General features: G+C 40.4%; 1 protein-coding gene across 2 annotated transcripts in view; it reads right to left on the reverse strand.

The window, feature by feature from the left end:
- Window positions 1-6,353: 6,353 nt before the first annotated feature.
- Window positions 6,354-24,698, reverse strand: part of LOC101844281 (cytochrome P450 20A1) — a 39,261-nt gene continuing 20,916 nt past the window's right edge. For both annotated transcript variants that reach the window (XM_040753507.1, XM_040753508.1), the window contains 8 exons: window positions 23,046-23,124; window positions 18,802-18,917; window positions 17,571-17,625; window positions 14,540-14,660; window positions 12,324-12,435; window positions 9,932-9,996; window positions 7,161-7,250; window positions 6,354-7,014 (listed from right to left, as the gene is read on the reverse strand). In XM_040753507.1, the coding sequence (XP_040609441.1) occupies window positions 6,864-7,014; window positions 7,161-7,250; window positions 9,932-9,996; window positions 12,324-12,435; window positions 14,540-14,660; window positions 17,571-17,625; window positions 18,802-18,917; window positions 23,046-23,124 (789 nt within the window). In that variant the 3' untranslated portion in view covers window positions 6,354-6,863. The remainder of the gene's footprint in view (window positions 7,015-7,160; window positions 7,251-9,931; window positions 9,997-12,323; window positions 12,436-14,539; window positions 14,661-17,570; window positions 17,626-18,801; window positions 18,918-23,045; window positions 23,125-24,698) is intronic.

The raw sequence follows: 24,698 nt of genomic DNA on the forward strand, positions 1-24,698 counted from the left end.
CCTTGCCCCTGGCAGTCAAACTAGAATTTGAGCATGAAAACCCACCTCGAGGGTGTGGAAGGAGATAGCTGGTGACAGCATCTCTCTCTTGTGGGAGTTTGGGCCAGAAGCAGCTTGGGCCTTTCCCTGTGCACATGCTTGCCACTGTGGAAGTGCCTGTGCTTTGGAGTCATCCTAGGGCATCAACTAAAGAGTAGTGTCTCAGGGATGCTGTGTTACCAGTTACCAAACTTTCTAGGACCTTTCGCTATCCCTTAGATCAGAATCAACAGAAATGCAGAACATAACCATGGATTTCCTTCAATAGTAAATTAAAATCATATCCGTAATGACCACAGAGAGAGAGAGCAAGATGACACTGATCTTGGCAGGCTCACATGCCACAGGACAGTCCTATGGCTGGACTCACATTTTCCAAAATTACACGATTTCCACCAGGCACCACCCATATAGAAATGTCCCACAGTGCCCAATTCTTGTGATTAAGACTCTGTGTTGGAAGAGATGAAAACCTCAAAGAGACAGACATAAAATTTACATGCACATTAAGAAAGGTTGTCATGGCAACTTTGCTGGAAGATATGTATTTTTAAATCTAAGTAAATTTAGCATTCAAAACACATTTGCTTCTCGCTCAAAGGTTCTGTATCAAGAACATTTTAAAACTTGTTTTCTAATTCTTTTTGAACCTACACTCTGAAAGCTTAACAAAATCCCAGGACTGTAATGGCAGCCTGGGTTTAAGCACATATTTTCCAAAAGACCTTAGATGAGAAATACCCAAAGAGAAAAGACTAATACTTTTATTCCATTCCTAGAAGTCCCACTTAGGTGACTGTCTCTAACATTTTGGTATGGCTATGCCGTCAAATCCCTGGAAGATCCAGTTAAGCTTTCAAATCAATTATCTAGCCCATGACTTAGCCACAAATGCAACGATGGTGGAAAAACGTGCACACCTAATGTAGTAGTGAAATTAATCATTTCATTTGAATGACTGACATTGCTCTTCAAAAATGAAACCCATCTTGGGCTATTTCCTTCTTACTCTGAACACTTTCCAGTTCTAATGCACACCATCGTTGATAGTCTTCCCTAGTAAGATACCAAATCTGACTCTCTTGTTCATACACTAAAGGTAAAATGCTGATTTGACTCCAAAGAGTTCTTGTTTTTGAGACAGAGTCTCACTATGCATGCCAGGCTGGCCTTGAACTCACAATCCTCCTGCTTCAGCCTCTCAGGTGCAAATGTCACCATGCCTGACTTGCCAACAGCTTCCCTACACTATATCCCTTAACTGAATCCTTGGTTCTTTCTTTGTTCATTTGCTGTTGCTTTTGTCATGTAGTCACCTATAAGTTCCTTCCTGGGCACTTGAGAGATCTTCATGCCAGAGGTTTATATGTGCTAAAGCTCTGGACGTGGGAGTGGGGTTTCCTTTCCACGATGAAGCACAGAACAGACAGACACAATAACGTCACAGCTGTCTGGTTTTGTTTTGGTGTTGGGGACTGAACCCAGAGCCCTGTGTGAGTGGTAAACAAACCCCTGTCTCCTAACATAGTTGCTTTTGCTCACTGCTGCACCATCAGCAGTGCCTAGTATAAAACTTCACATAACAAATGGGTAAGGATGGGGTGGTCAGGTCAAAGTTAGAAGAATCAGTAGAGGTAAGGGGGATCAGAAATTCAAAGTCTTCCTAAGCTACATAGTGAGCTAGAAGTACCCTGTGTCAAAACCAAAACATCACAAAACTTAAACATACCAGTAAATCCCACTGAAGGTTTTCAAATAACCTAAAATGTTGAAGCTCAGACCATTGATTTGCTGTTTTTAGCCTCATTCTGTAGCACAGGATGGCTGCGAATTTCTCATGACCCTCCTGCTTCAGGTCCCTGAATACTGGGTCTGCAGGAATGAGCCTTCACACCCAACTCCGTGTTTGTTTTTACTAATAAACTTCGGAAGTATACAAAAGAATACAGCTGAAGCCAGGAGGCACAGTGGCAGAACCTGCTGTCATCAGTGAGGGGCTTAGGAAAGATGGAGTGTCTGCAGCTGGCTTTGTCAGTGTGAGGCCTTGCCCCCACCCCCACCCCAAAAAGGTATATACTAAGGTCTGTGAAGAAATAAAGATTCAAAGTATTCAGAACTGCAACAACTATTCTTTTATTTTAAAAGATTTTTTAAAAATTTGTATTTGTGGATGAGAGAGAGAGAGAGAGAGAGAGAGAGAGAGAGAGAGAGAGAAACAAGGGTGCAGGTAGGTACCCATCATGTAGGTCAAAAGAGGGCATCAGATTACTTGGAGATGGAGTTATAGTTGTGAGCCATTTAGCATGCGTGTTGGGAACCAAACTAGGGCGTTCTGGAAGAGAAATAAGGGCCTTTAATTCTGAAGCCATCTCTCAGCCCCTTAAAACATTTAAATTTATTCTTTGACAATTTCATACATATATAATAGATATAATGTATTTTGATTATTCATTATCTAATCTCCCACTCCCTCTGAACCACTTCTCCCTATTACTTTCACCCCTTCTCCCTCCCATCCAACTCAATCCACCCCCACCCCAACCCACTGAGGCACTTTTTAAAATTCTTAATTATTTTTAGTTTTTCAAGAGAGTTTTTCTCTATGTGGCTCTGGCTGTCTTGTAACTCGCTCTGTAGACCAAGCTGATCTCAAACTCAGGGAGATCTGCCTGCCTCTGCATCCTGTATGCTGGGTTTAAAGACATACACGAGCACTGCTGGCTATCCACTGTGTGCTGGATTTAAAGTCATACACCAGCACTGCTGGCTATCCAGTGAGTTACAGTTGCTTGCCAGAGTGATGTTCACACAGTTCCTGTAGCGTAAGAAACCCATCACTAAGGAAAGTTGGCTCCCTCAGCAGCCATTAATTGTCAATAGCTCCTTAGCTGGGGGGGGAATTAAACCTGAGAATTGTGAGAGAAAGACAAGAAAGACAAGTTCCATGATGTTAGAGTCAAATTTGAAGCAAGCTGTAATTAAATACTGGCTAGGATGATGGGCTCTGGCAAGTCCATTCTGGAGTTCCCAAGAAATGACAAGTCACATTTTGCAGAGGCTTAAAAAGGCAAACCATGAGGCTACCGTATTTCCCATCAGGTCCAATGAGAGGCAAGTATATATCCTGATTCATTCCTTTGCTACGAACCTCCCCCACCTACATGTGATCAACACATCCTATGCAGTTGGGTCAACCAAATTTGTTTAGGGGATTGAGAACATGTGGCTTGTTATCTCCCATAAATAACAGTCACCAGCACTCCAGAAAGTTATCTACCCTTGGACCAGTGGGGCTTCCAGGTAAAGATTAGCCCTTGAGGGGCTCATGAGCAATCCTCTGTGCCACTTTATTATCAGTTAGAAAGCCTTGTTATGATTAAATAACTAGAGTCGGGTTGTTACTCAGGCAACGTTTATCTTGTTTTGGGGACAGGGTCTCTAACTGGCCTCCCTCACAGATGAGGCTGGGCTCACTGGCCAACAAGCCCCAGGGATGGGCCTGTCTGTGCCTCCATAGCACTGTGGTCACACAGGTACTATACCACACCGGACTTATGTGGGTGCTAGGAATTGAATCAGGTTCTTAGGTTTTTGTGGCCAATATTTTACCATCCGGGGCTACTTTTCTAGCCTCAGAACTCCCCCCCCCCAAAAAAACCCTAGAAAGGAATTTCTTTGTTATGCTCTAAGCTGATTGTTTAACTGTGGGCAAAACAGGTTCATTCGGCTGAGCTCCGTTTTCCTCCCCACTGGTCGTCAGTTACTCCACAGCACCTCATTTATTGGCAGTTATGCCAAGCTCCCCTCCGGCTTACTCAGGGACCCAGTCTTTGCCTTCTTGCTTTAAAACTACCCTTATTTCAGCATCTCCCACTGACACCTGGATTACACATCAGTTGTCTAACCTCTTTGCCAGTTTCCAGTCTGCTCACTAAACCAGGACAACACAAACCCAAACACAGGAAACACAGGTGGGAGGGGCCCGATTTAACAATCTGACAACTTCTAGAAACAACATAATAGTAGCCAAGAGTAGATTTCACTTAAAGTTTTAGAATATATTTCATAACCTGTATGTGTGGGTTACAAATAAATGCTACAGCTTGATTGTGCATGTGTAATAAGTAGAAAAGGAAGGAAAGCTGAACTAATTAAATTCTATGTTAATTGGTCACAAATAGCTCTTGCAATTATTTGATCAACAAATGCACCACAGAATAACTCAATAACTAGCATGTGTTATAACCCTATCTTGAAAAACAAACACATTCAGTAGTGTTAAAAATAACCAGTTTGCAATTATTCATTTTCTCTAATGGCATTCTTCATAGAGGTGTCTAAAAACAAATATTTACAAAGAAAAAGGAATTTCTGTTGATGCCTAATTGTATTTGTGTGTGGATGGGTGCATTGTGTCAGTCATAGGACTTTCTTTTTTTTAATTATGAAACTATTGGCCATTGACTAGGGTTTCTTATTGACTAGCTCTGTCTTAATTATTAACCCATTTCTATTAATCTAAGTATTTCCACGTCGTCTTATCTTGCATAACAAAGAAATTCCTTTCTAGGGTTTTTTTTTTTGGGTGGGGGGGAGGGAATTCTGGGGCTAGACCTGAAACTCCTTTGCCTACTACATGATGACTGCGCAGCATCTCTGCAGAGAAGAGGGAGATTTCCTGTTTTTCCCTGCTTATACCCTGATTCTGCCCAGCTACATCACTTCCTATCTGGCCAATCAGCCAATCAGTGTTTTATTCATTAACCAATAAGAGAAACATATACATAGAAGAACATTCCCCATCATCTCCTCTTTTCTGTCTAAATAAAAGGGCTTTAACATAGTAAAATTATATATAACAAAACAGTTATCAAGTAAGAACTATAGTTATAATATTTAGTCCATTAACATTTAGCAAGATTTAAAGAAAATATTCTATCTTTCCTATCATTGAGTCTAAAGTCTTATATGTAACTTACCTTTTATCATAACTATCTATCTTCATCTCCATCAAAGGCCACAGAAGGATAATATAGATTTGACAGAGACATCTCGCTGTCTGGACAGTCACCCAAAAGTTCCTCTGTAATGTTGGGGCACTCATCTTCAGCCCATAGGCCACTGTGTGTCTGGCAGACTTCCAGTTCTTTCTTTCCAACATGGGGGTCTCCGATCAAACACAGGTCATCAGGATTCGTGGTAGGTGCCTTTACTGGCTGAGTCATCTTGCAGATCCAGAAAAAAGATTTCGTACTAAAATTAAAACAAAAACTCAACAAGCCGCAGCAACATCTGGGGCTGGGGAAAAAAATCTGGGGTTGTGGTGACAACTGGGAGCAGAAAGGAAATTCTTCATCATTATAATACAAGACAAAACAAAGGTGAACTAAAAAATAATGCTATCAATAAAGCATGAAAAATAAAACTTACTAGTGCTAAGGTATATTTTGAACAATTTTTAAGATAGTCCCTAAGTAACTTCAGTGCCACTTTGTTTATTAATGACTGAACACTTCTGTAAATATCGGCAGCCATTTCACCATTCTCATGTTTTTGTTTGTTTGTTTGTTTGTTTTTGCTTTTACGAGACAGGGTTTCTCTGTATTGTTTTGGAGGCTGTCTGTCCAGCCCGGCCTCGAACTCACAGAGATCCACCTGCCTCTGCCTCCCGAGTGCTGGGATTAAAGGCGTGCACCACCACCGCCCAGCCACCATTCTCATCTTTTGTCCATGCATCTTATTGTGTATTTTCTTAATCTACTTCTTTGATTTTTTTTTGTTTTGTTTCCAAGGTGCTAGGAACTAAACTCAAGGCAACACATTCAAGCCAAGTCCTTTACCACTGAGCTACATCCCTAGATCCTTAACTATGTTATGGCTTACAATTTTTTTAGCCATCTGTTCTCTTCTCCAACCCCACTTTGGCTATGGTTTTTGACTACTGCTTTATTCTTATTTATTAAAGTGTTCATTTTGCGTTATTATGACATCACAATTAATTCCCAACTTGGGAATTCTGTGTCTCTGCATGGAAAGTAGAGTTTAACATAGTGCTTTAAGATTTCCAGTGAAACAGGACAAGCTTTCACCTCCATTGGTCACAAAGGAGGGGCACTGCTTTGCAGACCACTGAGAACCAGATGTGCTGTTCCCAGATGATTCTTAATATCACAAAATGCTGAGCCACATGCAAGCCTTTAGACAAATGCTCAGGATCAATGAGAAAACACAGCAGATGTTACACAAGATGTCTAGGAAATTACCAAAACCCAATTAACATGATTAAGACACCAATTAATACTCAGAAAACAAAAGAGAGTGATAGGTGATTTATTAGAAAAGCAAAAGGAGGTAATATTGTTTCTCTTTATGAACATTCAGAAAATGCGATTCTCCGACTTACACAAAAGAATTTTAAGGTTATTCATTTGAGCCAGGTGGTGGTGGCACATATCTCTATGAGTTCAAGGCCAGCCTGGTCTACAAAGTGAGTTACAGGACAGCCAAGGCTACACAAAGAAACATTGTCTCAGGAAGAAAATAATATATAGAGAGATCAATGTAAAGAAAATCAAGATTAAAAATAATGGCTTAGAAAATGATGCAAATTAAAAGAAAATTAAACTTTCCTATTAAAATTGTCAATATATTGGTGCAATAAGTATAAATGTGTATCACACATTAAGAATATTTGGTATATAAAAATCCATATGTACTTCACAAAGCACTGATGGGTTTTACATTACAAAATGATGCCGGGTTTGTAAAAGGACTCAGCACAGATTCTCCACAAGCATTTCCCTTCATATGCTTAAGACAAATGTCTAGTGTCTTTTGGAGACAGTGATCCACGCTTCTTCCCTTGTTGATGTGACCAGTTCATACTTCATCTCAAAAACTTGACCCTCCACAGCAAGCAGGCGCAGTCTCCTCACCAACACGCTCACTAGCACTGTGGCCACAGTGTAAGCAAACCTGGTCCAGAAGAGAGTTGACCAGTTACTAAAGATTAAGAATTCGACATTAAAATTATATCACTCACTGTCATTAAGAGAGATCATCTGATTCTGAACAGGCAAGAATGGCAACTTTCCTTTCCCATTGCTGTCCCTGTCCTTTACCTCAGTTCTGGGCATTTCCATGTGCCTGAAAAGCCAAGTGATGAAAACACTTTTATCACTGATTCGTCATCAAAGCGATCTGGGTCAAACCTAAAAGGAAAATCAGAGGTTACCATAGCATCTTAGATGTCAACACTAAATGCATAGGCTGTAACGGTTTAAATCTACTGTGGTCACATTGTATTTTACACTCCAAATCATTGAACCCATACACATTTAGTCTCTTGCTATTTCTGAGTATGTGACCTCTAAACAGTGGATTTAAAAAATACATCCCTCAGATCCAGCAATGTGGTAGGTCACACTGTGTCTTCAATTAAAATTAGGAATTTGAGCTTTGAAATTTACCAATTATACTGTACTTGTATTTACTGTAAGTGGAAGATATTAAGAGGCTAAGAAAGGCTTTTTTATTTTAGAATTTCCCTGTCAAATGCTACTGGAGAAGTAGAAACAACAAAAAGAAAACACATAAGTTCTTTTCAAGTACAAATGTTTTATGAGATCTACACTGCGTTAGAGAAGAGGAACACTGAACACATGCTAGTGGGCTTGGCAGAGAGCATCTGTTCTTCCATGTATACAGGAGGCAGGACTATTGAGATTCTAATGAACTCATTTATGAGCAGTGTTACAGATTATTAAAATATCAGCCTTTACAATATGCCAAAGGCATACTCTGCGTTAATCTGTCTTGCAGAAGGTTGTAAGTATCTATACACTTTCACAGCTGTGTATACAGCAAAGGCCAACAGTGGTCAAATGCTGGTAGTCTGTTTCTATTTGCACCGTATATGAATGCAATCTCTAATCAGTTTCTCTAGTTGCAGAAGACTCAGCTCATGGACTGTTGAGAAAATTAACTAGGACCAGGTAAAATTTTCATGCCAGAGGACCAGGAAGTCTGCTGTGAGATTGTGCCTTCTAGTTATAGCAGGGAAGATGCACCCATGACATCTCAACAACATGGCTGCCCTAGCAAAACCTGAATAATTCCAACAGTAGACATTCCCAAGATGGGGGGAATCGCACCAGGCCCCAACCCAGGCTAAGAGCAACTAACAATTGTTGAGAGGAGGATTAGTGTCCTCTAGCGATGAGCTCTCTGTCCATCCAACATCCAGTGACCAGCCTCAGAAACACACACAAGCAGGCAGCACAGGGCGGACTCAGGATATAAGCTGATTCATTTATATGCATGACAACAATGGTCAAAGAGGAAAAGGACATGGGAGGAGTAGGAGGGAGGAGAGAGAGAGAGAGAGGACATGATGTATTTGTATTTTAATTTAATACAAACACAATGTTTAGCATAGCACTTGGCCTTGAGTGTCACACAAGCACACTTATCAACTATGCCTTACTACACAGTAAGTGCTTTGCTGAGCTCTCTACTTCCAATGAAGTTCCTCCTCTTTCTCTCGCTTCCCTCGTTCTCTTTCCCCCTTCCTTTCTCTCCCTATGGTACTAGAACAGAATCCAGGGCTTGCACATGAACAACAAATCCAGCTAGATTCTTCATATCTCACTTAAAGTTTATCAAAAACTTGGTATTTTCACATATATTTTTATTTGTTTGTTTGTTTTTTGTTTTTCAAGATAGGGAGATAGGGTTTCTCTGTGTAACAGTCCTGGTCATCCTGGAACTGGCTTTGTAGACAAGGCTGGCCTCGAACTCATTGAGATCCATCTGCCTCTGCCTTTTAAGTGCTGGGATTAAAGGCATGTACCACCATCGCCCAGCAGATTTCTTTCTTTCTTTTTTTTTTAAGATAAAAAAATTTCAAATTTGCTAGGAGGTGGTGGTTCACACCTTTAAATCCCAGAACTTGAGAGGGAGAGGCAGGTGGATCTCTGAATTTGAGGCCAGGTCAGTCTACGGAGTGAGTTACAGGACAGCCAGAGCTACACAAAGAAACCCTGTCTCAAGAAAAAAAATAATAAACAATTTTTCTCAAATTTTAGTTTTCTATAATTATAGTCATACATATTTTTATAGAAGCACATCTTTAATTTTGTTATTAAAGTCATCTGCAATATAAAATAGCCAATAACTTTAGAATGAAATTGAAGATCGGCTGTTTTATTGAGAACCTTCAATGTTAAGATACTAAAACAAAAGCTAAAGTGCCAGGAGCATTTATTTAATGCGCCCACCCTTAGCATGCTCATGACTGCAGTCCCATTACAGGATTTCCTCTCGCATCTGCACTGCCTTATGATCTCAAAACAGGTTCATGTATCTACGCTTAGCCCGGGGTAGTACCTCTCCCTCTCCATTCACACACACGACACACAGCAATGATTTCTGGATTCCATGAAAAAGCTGCATGAGCAACATCTTCTGCTTTAAAAATCTATTAAGACTAAAGAACAGTTACAGAACCAGATAACCATACAGATTATGAGATAGAAGTGATAATAAAGGAGACAAAACCACAAATCAAAATACATAGTGTCACATGTCATTCAGTATTTGGGAGGCTGAGACAGGATCACACGTTCCAGGTCAGGATGACCTATCAAAGAAGACCTTGCCTCAAGAACGAATGCATAAACAAACAAATCAAGCGTGAAGGACAGGGAGAGGAGGAAGGAGAGCCGTGGAGGAACGACAATGAAGGAGCAGCACAGAGAGCACAGAAGTAGAATGGCTTCCATTCTCACGCCAATACCACACACTGAGTTTTCTCTTCAAAACATCGGAAAGGAACGCAAGGGAGCAAGCACATAAAAACCAGCAATCAAATAGACGAAACACTGTTTCATACTTGTGTGGTGATGGCCAAGTGCTGGGGTCCTGAAGAACCACACCGAGGGCATAAAGGACGAGGGTCTAAAACACAAAATCTAGTTAGTCAAGCCCAACAGATGCAACACAAGTCACCCAAAGCTAGTGAAGATGTAAAGTGACAAAGTCACCACGACCATTATCTCGGTGATCTTACAACAGATCAGGCTTCTGAAGCATGCCACAGTATCTGGATGCCATGCAGGAAAAAGCAGACTTGGGTATGTGAAAACTTAAACCCTGTATATGGCTAAGAGCTGAGAACTACTGTGAGCACCACTGGAAGAGGATTATAAACAGGAAGAAATCCACCATATAACTGACAGCTGAGGAACATGTAGACAGCTCACCAGGAAGAACAGGGGTAAAAAGAGAAATGCAAACCATTGATACACGTGTGAAAAGCGGTTCCATCTTTCTAATTTCCAGAAAGACGAAAATGAAACAATGAGATAATACATTTACAAAATACACAGAAGATTTATAAATCCAAAGTGGTGAGGAACTGGGGGATTTTTTTTTGGTGCTAGGGTTGAACCCCGGGGCCCACTGAGCTGTACCCTGAGTCTTAAAAGGACTTTGTGGGGGGCTGGAGAGATGGCTCAGAGGTTAAGAGCACTGTCTGCACTTCCAGAGGTCCTGAGTTCAATTCCCAGCAACCACATAGTGGCTCACAACCATCTGTAATGAGATCTGGTGCCCTTATCTGGCCTGCAGACATACATGGAGGCAGGATGTTGTATTCATAATAAATAATCTTTAAAAAAAAAGGACTTTGTGATTTGTTTAGCTAGTTGATAAGTTAGTTATCTTGTGCTAAGGATTAACCTCCACACAAGATAGGCAAGTACACTGTCACTGGGCCACACCCCTAACCCTGGGGAAGCATGCACTATCATTATTAGTAAGGTATAATTTGCCTTTTACAAGATTCATTTGTCATTAATGGAATAATTCATTTGGTGGTGCTCAGGCTCAAAACCAGGGCCTCACACAGGTCAAGGGCTCCACCTGGGCTAACTTCAGTCCCTGTAGGCAACTCATAGTTTTTGATCCAAACACTCCATTTCCTCACTATGCAGCCCAGGCTGACCTCCAGCACATTGTCATGCAGGATGGCTTCAAACTCGTGGAAATCATCCTGCCTCAGCCTCTCAAGTACTGGTATTACAGGCATGCAACACTATGGGCAGCTTTCAAAAACTTCATTTCTAAGGTATTATCCAATACCTATACAACTGCATAATTTTTAATAATAAAAAGAGAATGTCAATCTAAATCTTCATTAGTCAGACGGCTTTATTTAGAGGACATAATTGACATGACACATATGGCAGAGCACTACATGGCTGTTAAAATGAGCCGGGCGTTGGTGGCACACGCCTTTAATCCCAGCACTTGGGAGGCAGAGGCAGGTGGATCTCTGTGAGTTTGAGGCCAGCCTGATCTACAGAGTGAGTTCCAGGACAGCCTCCAAAGAAATACAGAGAAACCCTGTCTCAGAAAACCAAAAAAAAAAAAAAAAAAGAGAAAGAGAAAATATAGAACACCATATTAATTATAAGATTTCATACTAAAAGACTCTGTTCTAAAAAATTACTATTACTGTATGTACTTGAGTGTGGTCATGGGTGTGCCACAGCATGTGTGTGGATTAGACTTCTTTAGAGTCAGTCCTCTCCTTCTACCTAATGTGGGATCTGGGGATCAAACTCAGGTCACATCAGGGGCTTTATCTGCTGGGTAATCTTACCAGCCCTAAATGAGTGTTTAAGATAACATATGTGTAGCTGTGCATGCACACACAGCACAATAATCACACCCAAGAGTGAACAAAAATAAAGATGCTGACAGCAGTACATGGAAGCAGGACAGAAAGCAAAAGAAATCCACACTATCCCACAGCAATGGTGGCTGAATGCCTTCAGGGATACAATCTAAGCACACATACCAGCCCAGCTGGAGACTGCGCCACAAGATGAACTCAGTGGTCCTTGTGGAGACTTGTCTCAAAATGCTTTCTTGGGGCATTTTTTAACTTACTGATCTTTTGCTTTTACATTATGGCTTCCAATTTTGTGTTTCTATTGTTTTATGTGTGTGTGTCTGTGTTGTGCATGTGTTTTTCTTTGTTTTTTTTTTGTTTGTATGTTTTGTTTATTCTGACTTGTTTCTTTATTTTCCTGTTTGTTTTCTAGGGAGGAAGAAGGCCATGGAGTTCAAAGATAGGGAGGAGATGGGAGAAGACGAGGGAGGGGATACTGATCAGAATATACCATATGAAAAAAATTTTATTTTCGGTTAAAATAAAAACACATACCAACGTAGCTGAAGATACGCTGACTAAGTTAAATATACCAAACATTCCCTACCTCCTTAGGAATAACAAATGGGCCGACTTTCCCTTCAATGTCTTGAAGCCGGGCAGAAACTGGGGTTAGTCTGGCAGTCCGAACAGTTTCACAAAGCACTTGCCGGCAATATCTGTTTAAAAATAAAAATTAAACAGATGTGTTGAAGTCAATAAACATGACAAACACCTACAGAATGGAAGTAAAAAACCCCACGATGACTCGGAGGTTGCTAACATTTGTGGCTCTTTTAGAGGACCTAGGTTTATAACCCAACACCCATACAGTAACTCACAACAATCTGCAACTCCTGTTCCAGGTACCTGGGAAACTTTTTTTGGTGTGTGGGGGTGGGTACTTGTGTTAAGACTGAACATTGTGAAACCTTCTGAGGCTGAGACTGCGGGGCAGTTTGAAATTGCTTCCAGGTAGATGCCTGTATTTAAAGTGGCTCAAGTTACTACAGTGTGCAACCACAGCCCCAGCAGCAACTTGGAGAACAGGTTGGAGAAAGTGGCAAGGCCTTCCTTCTATCGAGCTAATGTTGCCTTTTGTAGAATTTCACATTAGTGAAACAGTGTGGTAGGCAGTCCTTTGCCCTTGGTTTCTTTTCATTTAACAAGTGGTTGTATATATTGATATTGTTTTTCTATTAGTTAGCAGCTTCCCACAGTATGGCAATATCACAATTTGCTAATTTATCTACCAGTTGGTAAAGTCTTGACTTCCAGCTCTTGTGTGTTTTGAATATACAGCTACCAACATTTGCACACAGGTCTTTGTGTCAGCCTGCTTTCATTTCTCTTGAGTAACTACTTAGAGATGCTGAGGAATGTTGGAGTCAGACAGAGGCTGAATGTATGCTTAACATTACAAACTCCTGCCATAGCATTTCCAAGTGTGCCTGCACTATTTCATATTCCTATAAACAAAGGATGAAGTCCACATGCTTGACATCGTTGGTATCATATACAGGCTAAGTAAGAGGTTCTCTAGAACTATTTTTTTAATACCACACAGCAGTTGCATAGTCTTGTTTTAAACTTACTCTGTGTGTATAGGTGTTTTGCCAGCATGTATGTCTGTGCACTATATTAGTACCAGAAGAGGGCACTGGACCTCTGGGAACTGGATGGTTGTGACTCACTATGTAGGTTCTGGGAATTGAACTTGGGTCATGTAGAAGAGCAGCCAGCACTCCTAACTGCTGAGCCATGTCTCAGCTATAGAACCACCTTTATGATTTTAGATATTAAATTTAATCTGTTAAAATCTGTATATAAATGGGTATGGTATACACAATTGTGATCCCAGCAGCAACCAGGAGGCTGAGGTAAGAGGATTAAAAGTTTGTGGGCCACTTGGCTACACAGTAAGGCTTTGCCTCAAAAATCAGAAACAGGAACTGTCAAGAACAGTTAAGAGTTCTTGCCACTTGCTGGGCGTTGGTGGCGCACGCCTTTAATCCCAGCACTTGGGAGGCAGAGGCAGGCGGATCTCTGCGAGTTCGAGGCCAGCCTGGTCTACAAAAGCTAGTTCCAGGACAGCCTCCAAAGCCACAGAGAAACCCTGTCTCGAAAAAAAAAAAAAAAAAAAAAAGAGTGCTTGCCACTCAATCATGAGGATTAAGTTTGGATCTCAGTACCCAGTTACGGGCTCACAGCTAACTGCAATGCCAGCTCCAAGGACTCCAACTCCCTCTTCTGGTCTCCAGAGGCACTCACACATACATGTGCCAAATACTCTTACAGACACAGACACATACAGTTTTTTGTTTTTTGTTTTTTTCTTTTGCAAGACAGGGTCTCCTTATTGTAGCTCTGTCCTGGAACTCACAGATATCCACCAACCTCTGCCTCTCAAGTACTTGGATTAAAGATATGTACTACTATGACCATCTAAATAATTTTTTAAATAAACAGAAACAAAACAAAATGAAAATCTATGTAGTTGGGCGTTGGTGGCACATGCCTTTAACCCTAGCACTTGGGAGGCAGAGTCAGGCAGATCTCTGTGTTCGAGGATAGCCTGGTCTACAGGGCAAGTTCCAGGACAGCCTCCAAAGCAATACAGAGAAACCCTGACTCAAAAAACCATAAAAAAAAGAAAAAATCTATGTAAATATTTTAATATATATCTTTTCTACATATTAGCATAAGCTTTATGTTAATAAATAAACCACCCGATATTTGCCTTTTGCCTTTTTAATGATATTTTTCCTTTCATTGTAGTCTTACCTTAGCTGCTCAATTTTCTCTGAAGTAATAGGACCCTTTCCAAAAACTTGGTCTATCTCCTTATATAGCTTCTTCTGAATTTCTTCGGATGTCGTCAGAAAACAGATTGCCCAGGTACACACTACGTAAAAATTACATTAGTATCAATGAAAATAGCTACTGCATAATTTTTTGTATAAAATAAGAAAAAGAGCTAAAGGTTTAGTTTGTAAATTTTCTTTTTTTCCAAAAATTAAAACAAAATTCTTCACAGGGTTTGAGTGTTTTAAACAGAACAGGGATGTGTGTAGAAGATGGGAAAACAAACAGAGCTATCAAGACATTGTCTTTCTGAAATCTGGCAGGTAACCACACTACTTGCATCATCCTACCTGAGGTCAGTGAGAATAAACACCGATTATGAGGGATTATCTGTTTCAATCTCATGAAATAAAGGCTGTTCACTCAGAAACACTAATGAAATGACTCCACAAATCACATTAGGGGGAGATTTGTTCATATGACAACATTAAATCTTTGAAAACTTTTAATAATTAATTACTGCTTGGGCTATTGGTTCTCCCAAATCATTTGAGAGTTTATTGGTGCTGCAACCTAACACCCAAATGTTCTGATTCCATAGGTTGGGGTTAAGGTTCACCCATCTGTACTATTTTTAAAAACTTTAGTCACATGTATTTATCTACTGTGTATATAAGTATGTATGTGCATATATATATGTGTGTGTGTGTGTATGTGTGTATATGTGTATATGTGTGTGTGTTGACATGTCTGTGGGGTTCAGAACCTGTAGGAATCAGTTCCCTCCTTCCACCATGTGGATTCCTGGGTCTGAATTCAGGTCATCATGGTGGTGGCACCTTTACCCTCTGAGTCATCTCCCTGGCCCTCATCTGGGCTTTGAGTAAGTACCCTAACAGACACTGGCTCAGGGCTCACCCTTGGTTTCAGTCTGTTTATGGATTATTTTCTCAGGGTAAATGGAACAGAAAGCAGAGGAAACAAAGTAGCTAGCTACACTGTCTAACTGTTCTGAGAAATCCTCTCCTCTCCCTAGACTATGTGTAAGCAACAATACCTACAGTCCTACCTTTTCTATTCTAGGCGCTTTGTAATGTGTATTGAGTACTATTTACCTCTCCTTATCAATTACCTTGTGTTTCAAGACTGAGGACTAGCTCAAACTTTAATTCTCATTCTCATTATTATTCTCATCATTATTATTATTATTATTATTACAGTGCAAGGTGTTATAACATTCAACTTCACTCACAAAACCCAAAGTTAACTTTTTAAACATGTATGCCTGATTCACTTATTGCCTCTAAAAGTCAATAGCCACCTGGTAACCCAATTATTCAAGAGTAACTGGTTATGTCCTTAACTTTGCCTACATTTCCTAGCTATCCTGGAACTTACTCTGTAGATCAGGCTGGCCTCTAACACCCAGAGATCGACCTGCCTCTGCTTCTTAGGTGCTAGGACTAAAGGCCATCACCACTTTACTAAGCTTGGCCCACAATGACTTTTGGGTGAACCACAGCATTTCTACTTCACAAATGATATGTAAACATACATAATTTCCAGTATACATTAAAGTATGCAGTACAAGTTTACTATATATCTATATATATAGTAGTGTATCTATATACTACTAATAAGGATTTGCATACAGTAGTCATCCATATGTCCTGCTTGATTCCATTATCATGTAAAATAAAGCATTATAAATACATCTTTTAAAAAGGTCACAGCAAAGAAATAGGAATGTTCTTTATAAACGCTCCCTAAAAACTGAAAATGTGATTTAACTGTTAATTCTACCTTTGAGATGACCAATTTTTATGGTGATCAAGCATAATAAACTCAGTTTTGTTCCTGTTTTTGAAACTGGGCCTGACTGTGTTGCCCTGGCTGGCCTGGAACTTGTGACCCTCACAACTCACCCTCCTCAATACTGGCATTTAAACATGTGTGACCATGTCCAGGTTAATTCCATTTGTAAAAAGCTTTAGCAAAGATACATTTTAATGTAATATAGATTTAAAATAAATAAGCATTAAATTTACTTGCTGGCAAGCCTAATGAGCTGAGTCCAATTCCTAGGACCAATATGGTCAGCTAAACTCTAACAGCGTGCTCACACCGTGGCATGTGCCCACTGCCACAACAGACAAATAAAGGCAAGAAAATATTTAAATAATCAATTTTGAAAAATAAATTTTAAATTGAGATCTTTGACACATCTGCATATACTTCATTTAATCCATAATATCTAGACACATCTGAATGTTAAAGAAGAGAAATGTGTGGGATGTTTATACTAGCAGCCTTCACCATTCAAAAAACTTTTCCTTGAAATGAGGTGTAAATGAAGTCTTTCAAGTGAACATAAATTTTCCACATTTTAACCTGGTACCTGAATACTTCCTGGAAACATTTTATGTTATGCCTTTTATGTTTATGAACATTTTCATAAATACTGTATCAATGTGTTGTTCTCTATAAATCTACAAACCAATGAAGGTCACATATCTTAGAATTTTAAATAAAAATCATGTTCAATTCCAAGAAGAGAGTCCTGATCACTGTGGACTCTGTTACCTTTAGTAACAGCAGACCGACTTGGAATCAATGAAAAGCAGCAGCAGAGGGGTTGTGACTCACTGAGGGACTGTCTGTCTAGAGTGGACAAGAACTTGGGCTCAACCCTTAGCACCAGAGGTGGGGAGCAGGAGAAGAAATGGAAAAGCTCATTGCTCACCAGGAAAGGTGTGGACAGCAGCTCATTTGAAAGGTGCTAACTAGAATTCACAATCCATAAAATGTGCCAAGAAATTTATGGCAATTTTCAAGGATGAAATTGAACATGTGTGTGCAGGGGAGGCACCATGTGAAGCAAGCTTTTCAAACAAGAATAAAACAGCAAGGAAGGGAAACTACCAAGGGCTCTTGCAGTGTCTCTCTCTTCAGAAGGGCTTCACCAATGCACATTCTGTAATCCATCTGAGAGAAATCAACTCATACTTACACTTTGCAGTTATTATGCAACCGGCTAGAGAAAATATCATACTGTCTTCTAGGATCTACAAGACAAAACTAAATTTAGAAAGTAGGAAGTATAAGGTGATCTTTATTAGGTCCTACTAAAATAAACTAGAGTATAAAATTAGGTGACTAGAAAGTCATTTCTTTACTAGGTCTTCACCAGGAGAACCGATCTAAACAACAGGATGCTGGGTGGGAGAGGTGGCTGAACAGTCAAGAGAAGAATTCACTGCTTACAGAGAACATAGGTTTGGTTCCCAGCAAACACAAGGGGGAGCTCCCAACCACTCTAGTTTCAGAGGATCTGACGCCCTCTTCTGGCCTCTGGGGGCTCCTGCACACACACAGTGTACATAATCTCACACATTTACATGTTAAAGAAAAGAACAAATAAAAATCTCTAAATAGTGGACTGCCTATTTTCTTGTGTTAATTTTACCTTTTGTTTTCGTCATTTTTAATTAAATTTGTCCTCCGATAATCACATCCTCACCTGCTCGTATCCACCCTGTCATGAGTGGATGCTACCTTGCATTGTCTTTTGTTTTCCAAGACACGGACTCACTATGCAGGCTGGCCTAGAACTCAGAAATTGGCATGCCTCTGCCTCCTGAGTGCTGGGATTAAGAGTGTGTACACAGCACAGCCTTTTTGACTTAATAGCCCTTTATTTCCTAGTAGTCTTACTGGCTCACCACAGGCAAAACTTTTCAGTACTATTTTTATGGCATGGCATGGGGCAACAACACTGTCTTGGCATAGGGAAGAAATACCTGCTACTGTCCTCAGAACCTGGACAATTTCTGCAGACACTCATATCCAGAAAGTTCCTTCTGCCTATTAGAGATTGTATATGTCACGCCAGGACTCTTATAATGACGTGAAGTGGCAAGGATGCCACTGCTGACCCTAGCCTGGCGACACCATAAACACAGCACTGTGTTGGTCACAGACAAGCATTGAACTTGGCCATGTGGACAGGAAGGCGGAGTCCATCAGGGCTCTCACACACTCCTCATGAGCAGATCATTTGGGTTTGATGTTTGTTTCTCCTAATTTTAAAGGTTCTACAGTAGTTTTAGGGAGTGAACTAGGGGACATTGGCTACTTATGATACAGCAAGAGAGACGCCCAACCTCTTGGAGGTCACAGGACTGACAGAAAAACACTCAGTGCATATGTGACCTTCCCATAAATGCCAGCCACTTTGTTACCTGCTGCTCATTGAGGTTTCCTTGCATTAAGGAGTCGATGAAGACGTGCTGGCTGAAGCTCCTTCCTTTTCGTTCCTTTATGATTTTCTTTAAATTAGATTCCAACTGCATGAGGGCTTAAAGAAGAAAATTTGAAAAAAATAATTAAGAATATAAGTATTTGTGAAAATTAAATTTCCTTAAAATAATTCTATTTAGGCTGGGTGGTGGTGGAGCACACCTTTAATTCTAGCACTCAGGAGTCAGAAGCAGGCAGAGCTCTATGAGTTTGAGGCCAGCCTGTCTACAGAGAGAGTTCTAAGACAGCCAGGTTACACAGAAAATTCTTGAAAAAAAAAACAAAAAACCCAAAACCAAAACAAAAACCAATCTGTTCAGTGATACCATGTGCAGAACAAAATCTTTGAAGTCAATAACCAGTAATTTTAAAAGCAAATTTGTATTTAAATTCATTGTTTTTTTCTTTCTTGTTAAGTTTCAGATACAAATTAAAAATCGCATTAAATACCTACATGCAATTCAAGAAGTAATTTGAATTTAAAGAAACATCTAAATTATTACCACCCAGGTGAAAACATAAAACAAGTCTGACACTACACAGGCCTCCAAACACACACGTTTCTCCTCTCCATCAATATTAAAGCTTCCTTCTAAATTCTGCCCTCTGAACTGCACTACTTCTCTCAAATCAAATTTCACTCATCGAGAAAGAGAAACATAGGAAATAATCAGAAAGGTAAATTCTGAAACCTAAAAGACACAAATAACTGGTATCCAATGGCCACTGAAATAATCCAAAGATTGCTCCATCCCTCATCTTAGCTGGCCTGCCCTATCACTGGTGACATTAGAACTCACTACAGGAAGCGCTGCTCCCAGTGGCTCCTAGGACCCAACACTCCATGAACTCTACACTCCTCTCACTCTCCTGCTGTCCATGTCATCTCATGTTAACTCCTCTGGTGCTTGAATGTTTTAACCATGCTATGTCCAAGGGTGGGTTGTTGTTTATTTCTTTTTTCTTTTCTCACTTTCTTCTTCCTTTTTTTGGTTTGTCTGTTTGAAGACAGGGTCTCACTATTTAGCCCAGGCTGGCCTAGAACTTACGACATAAGGGCTTTGCTTTAGACTTCCCTTTTAATCTACATTTGCTACGCTGGTGATCTATAGTCTCAAAAATTTAATACTATGTAACCAATACTTCCAAAATTTCACTTCTGGTCAGGACCTCTTTTCTCCAAACTCCAAACTCATAAATTAACTGCAAACTCAACGTCTCCACTTGGGTACCTGAAGCATATTACATGTGGCTTCTAACATACTGAAGGAACTCTTAATCACTCTGCAAAACCGTATCTTCCAAAGGTTTCCCATCGTGTTTACTAGGAGTCTTATTTTAGTCACTCTGGCCCAACAGCCTGCCTTCTACCCTCTCCCTCCATATTTAACACATTACCTAGGGTTGATGGTCTGTCTTCCGAGCACAGACTTTTTGGTTGCTCCCTTGTTTCTGTCCCTCATTACCTGCCGGTGAGCACCTAGTCCAAGCATTAGCCTCTTTCTAGCCTGCTTCATTACAAGAGCACTCTGTGTCTGTCCTGGCGTTCTCATCTATCAGCAGAAGACAAGATTCGGAAAAAAATGTGTATCTCAGAGCACAACTGCTTAGAACCATCTATTGCTTCTTATCTCAAAGAACCAACCTAGTCAAATCCTTACATTTACGTACACATATACATACACATATACATACATGTATACACATACACACATATGATACATGTATACATATGCCATATGCATACACATATACATATATGTATAAACAACTCTAAGCCATACACACTGTCTAATCTTCCAGACCTCATCTCCATCTCTCACTTGTAATTAGCATCAGTGTATCATACTAGCTTCAAATACACCAGGAATAGTTGGACCTTTAAGACTCTGAGAGTCATAGTACCTCGGCCAGACTTCCTGTGGACATACAGATACCCACAGGGTCTGCAGGGCTGTTTGCTCCATCTCATAATTGTTGATAAACAATAATCTCAACTGATGACACCTGTCACAATAATGAAAATCGTAGCCTCTCTGCCCCACATGCTCTAGTCTCCTTCCAGTCCTTTCCTGTTTTCACACTTTATAAATTTACTAATTTAGATAATTTCTAATTCCTTCCAACAAGAATTAGATACAAGGATTCTTATTATTCATAAATATCTTTCAGAACCGAGCAAGACATTATAAGTCTTGACCAAATGGTGATAAGACTTGAGTAACTGACCACACACAGTAAACTGCCGTAATTCCCACCCTGCAGCACATTGGAATCACCTGGGAGGCATTTCTACAAATAGGAAAACACAAGTCACACCTCAAAGCAACTGAATCTGAGTGTTTGGAGGCAGAAACCAGGCTTCAATATTAAAACAAAACATTACTGTGGTGTAATGAAGCTTGCGAATTATTGTGACTATTTCTGAAATTTGGGTTTTACAAAAGGAATTAATCTAAAAGCATCCATCAAACTATGAGAACAGCAATGAGTACTATCACAAGAAATGTCTCAAACTGGCTTTAAGGCCCTCTAGTGGGTGTGTCAGGAGGATCCCTAGAACAGAAAGTATGAACACAGGATGTTTTGTGGCCTTTGCACATACTAAGAACCAGTATACAGTAGGTCATAATTAAATGCTTAAGAGAAGTCTATGAAGCAATATCATTATGTATGGAAAATAATCTGTTGCTCTCACAAAGCCTTTTTTTCTCTTAGGGAGGTGAGTTTCTAACTTCTGGACTCAAATGGATGATCCTCCTGTTCCGACATACCAACTAGTTGGGACCACACAAGTGTACAACTGTGCAGGATCTGTGCTTCAGTTACCCTGCCTGGTTCCAAGGAAAGAAGATGAATCTTATACATCATTGGCATGAGCATGGGATGGCTTAGTAAAGGGTTTGCTGCACAAGCACGAGGACCTAGACTCATATGTCCACTGCTCACGTAAAGAAGAAAAAAGACAGGCACTGGGGCTCGCTGGCCAGCTAGTCTTGCCTAGTCAGTGAGCTCTAGGGTTAGCTAGAGACATGTCTCAAAACTTAAGGTCAAGAGCAACAGAGTACAACAGCAGACTCTACTCTGCATGCACACACATGCTGGCAGATTTGCCCAGCAAGCACATTTACCTACCAAGCCATTTTGATGGTCTAGCACCTCATTTTTTTTATTTAGAAACAATCTTATTCTACATATCAACTCCCACCATACCCCCCCACCAATCCCCCAACCCATCCCCCACCCAATCCCCAAGGATAGTGAGGCCTTCCGTGGGGGAATCATCAAAGTCTGTCACATCATTTGGGGAAGGGCCTAGGCCCTCCTCTGTGTATCTGGGCTGAAATAGTATCCCTCCATAGGGAATGGGCTCCCAAAGTCCATTTGTGCTCTAGGGATAAACACTGACTCCACTGTTAGAGATCCCATAGACTGCCTTGGTCTCCTAGCTGGCACCCACATTCAGAGGGCTTGGTTTGGTTCAATGCTGGTTCTCCAGCTTTACAACTGGGGTCCCTGAACTCTCTCTAGGTCAGGTCAGCTGTTTCTGTAGGGTTCTCCAGCACGGTCTTGAATCCTTTGCTCATCCCTCCTAGAGGTCCTGGGTTTCATTCCCAACACACACACACACACACACACACACACACACACACACACACACACACACACACACACAGAGGCTCATAACTGTCTGCAATTACAGTTCCAGAGGATCTGACACCTGCTCCTGGCCTCTGTGTGCACCAGTCATGCAAGTGGTACACAAATGCACATGCAGGCAAAACACATATACACAACAAATAAAATTAAATTAAAAAACACAACTTCACAAATGTTTTCTTCTTTTAGAGAATTTCCCCCATGTTTATCATCCATAACACACATCATTGAAGGGCTTCCTAGTGTCCCCTCATGCCTTCCACAAGTCATGTACGGAGTGTGCACTGTGCAGTGTCAGTGTCTACTTACTGCTTATCTTTCACTGAAGAAAAACTATCGCTGAGTGAAATGTAGAAGGAAAAAGCATAGAGAAAATATAAATGACCAATAATCTCTCCAATCGAAGATAAAACTACTAAAATCGGGGCACGTATCTTTGAAACCTTATTAAACCTGGGAATCTGGATCATCAGTAGAATACCAGCCTACCATGCAAAACTAGTGAATTAAGAGTGTCTAAACTTACCGTTTTGATACTGTTTTTTCCGAGTGGCATTTTTATCAAGTGACCCATCTAGAAAGCCTTTTCCAATCTCAGACCAAACCTAAAAACAGGAAGCCACGTAAGTACTACGTAGTGTACGGATCTCCTACACGAAGGAAGCTGAGTGACGAACACTGTTAAGCACTCCATCGATCTGAGCGCTATCGATCTGAGCACTTTTTGGCTGGCTGTCCCAATCACGTGACGCACAGTTCCTGAGAACAGAACTCAGATTTCTTTTTGTTAATGATTTCAATCAAGGCACTTTCAAACTAATTTCAGAGGGCATATGAAATGTTTCCTTTCCTTTCTTTTTTCTTTTCTTTTTTGAGACAGGGTTTATCTATGTAGCCCTGGTTATCCTGGAACTCACTCTGTAGACCAGGCTGGCCTCGAACTCACAGAGATTCACCTGCCTCTGCCTCCCAAGTGCCCACCACTGAAAAGTTTCCTTTCTTGAAAGAAGCACACAGGGTAAAGGACGCACCGTGGGTGGTGGAGCACTTGCCTGTAATCTCCCGAACTTGGACTGGACCCCAGCATGAACTACATCTGAATGTGGTGAGCCATGCCTCTAACCCCAGCACTTGGGAAATGGAGGAAGGAGGATCAGGAGTTCAAGGTCATCAAGAGGTACATAGGAAACAACCTGGGCTACATGAGACCCTTGCCATGTGTACTCCATCCCCAAGCCCACCCCAAAAACAAGAAAAAGAGGAGGAAGTAGATGAAACAGAGACCAAAACGGGCTTAGCAGCAGAGTGAGTGTGCATGTCTTTCATTACATATACATGTAATCCCTTCAGACATGAAGGAATTAAATAAACCATAGGTAATTATCAATTATTTCACTTGAGATATTGATAAACACTGGCTGAGGCCAAGGAAATACTGAAATTTAGTCTAAAATTTGAAGACAATAAGCAGAAAAATAGCTTCTAATCTTTCAAAACTGGGTCATTAGACAAGAAACAAATCTTTAATTAACAATTCAAAACATCTGGAAAAAAGTAAGAAAAAACACACTAATGAATGGGTGAATATTTAAAAAATAACAGAGTTTAATCAAGTGTTTCTAATACTCATCTTAAAATAATTGTAAACCAAGTAAGCCAGGAATAGTGGCTCATGCTTTTAATTCTAGCTCTCAGGAGGCAAAGGCAGGAAACTTCTCAGTTTGAGGCCAGTCAGGGCTACACCCTGTCTCAAAAAGCAAAAATTATTAAGGTGTACATTTTAGAGTGTGTTGTGGAATATTAGTTGAAGATATGTTACATTTGTTTATGCTATGATACAAAGGTGTGTTACATTCTTTTATGTTGCATTTGTTTAACTCTGTGAAGCTGTGCTATTTTGCTTGCCTAAAACACCTGATTGGTCTAATAAAGAGCTGAATAGCCAACAGTAAGGCAGGAGAAAGGATAGGCAGAACTGGCAGGCAGAGAAAATAAATAAAGGGAGAAAAAAGAGAAGGGGGGAGTGAGATAAAGAAAAAGAGAGGAGGATGCCAGGGGCCCGCCACACAGTCACACAGCCAGACACAGAATAAGAAGGAAAGAAAAGATATACAGAAACAAAGGTAAATGCCCAGAGTCAAAAGGTAGACATGATAATTTAAGAAAAGCTAACTAGAAA

Source organism: Mesocricetus auratus, unplaced genomic scaffold (genome assembly GCF_017639785.1).
Source record: "Mesocricetus auratus isolate SY011 unplaced genomic scaffold, BCM_Maur_2.0 Super-Scaffold_100010, whole genome shotgun sequence".
In the NCBI taxonomy this organism is placed as follows: domain Eukaryota; kingdom Metazoa; phylum Chordata; class Mammalia; order Rodentia; family Cricetidae; genus Mesocricetus; species Mesocricetus auratus.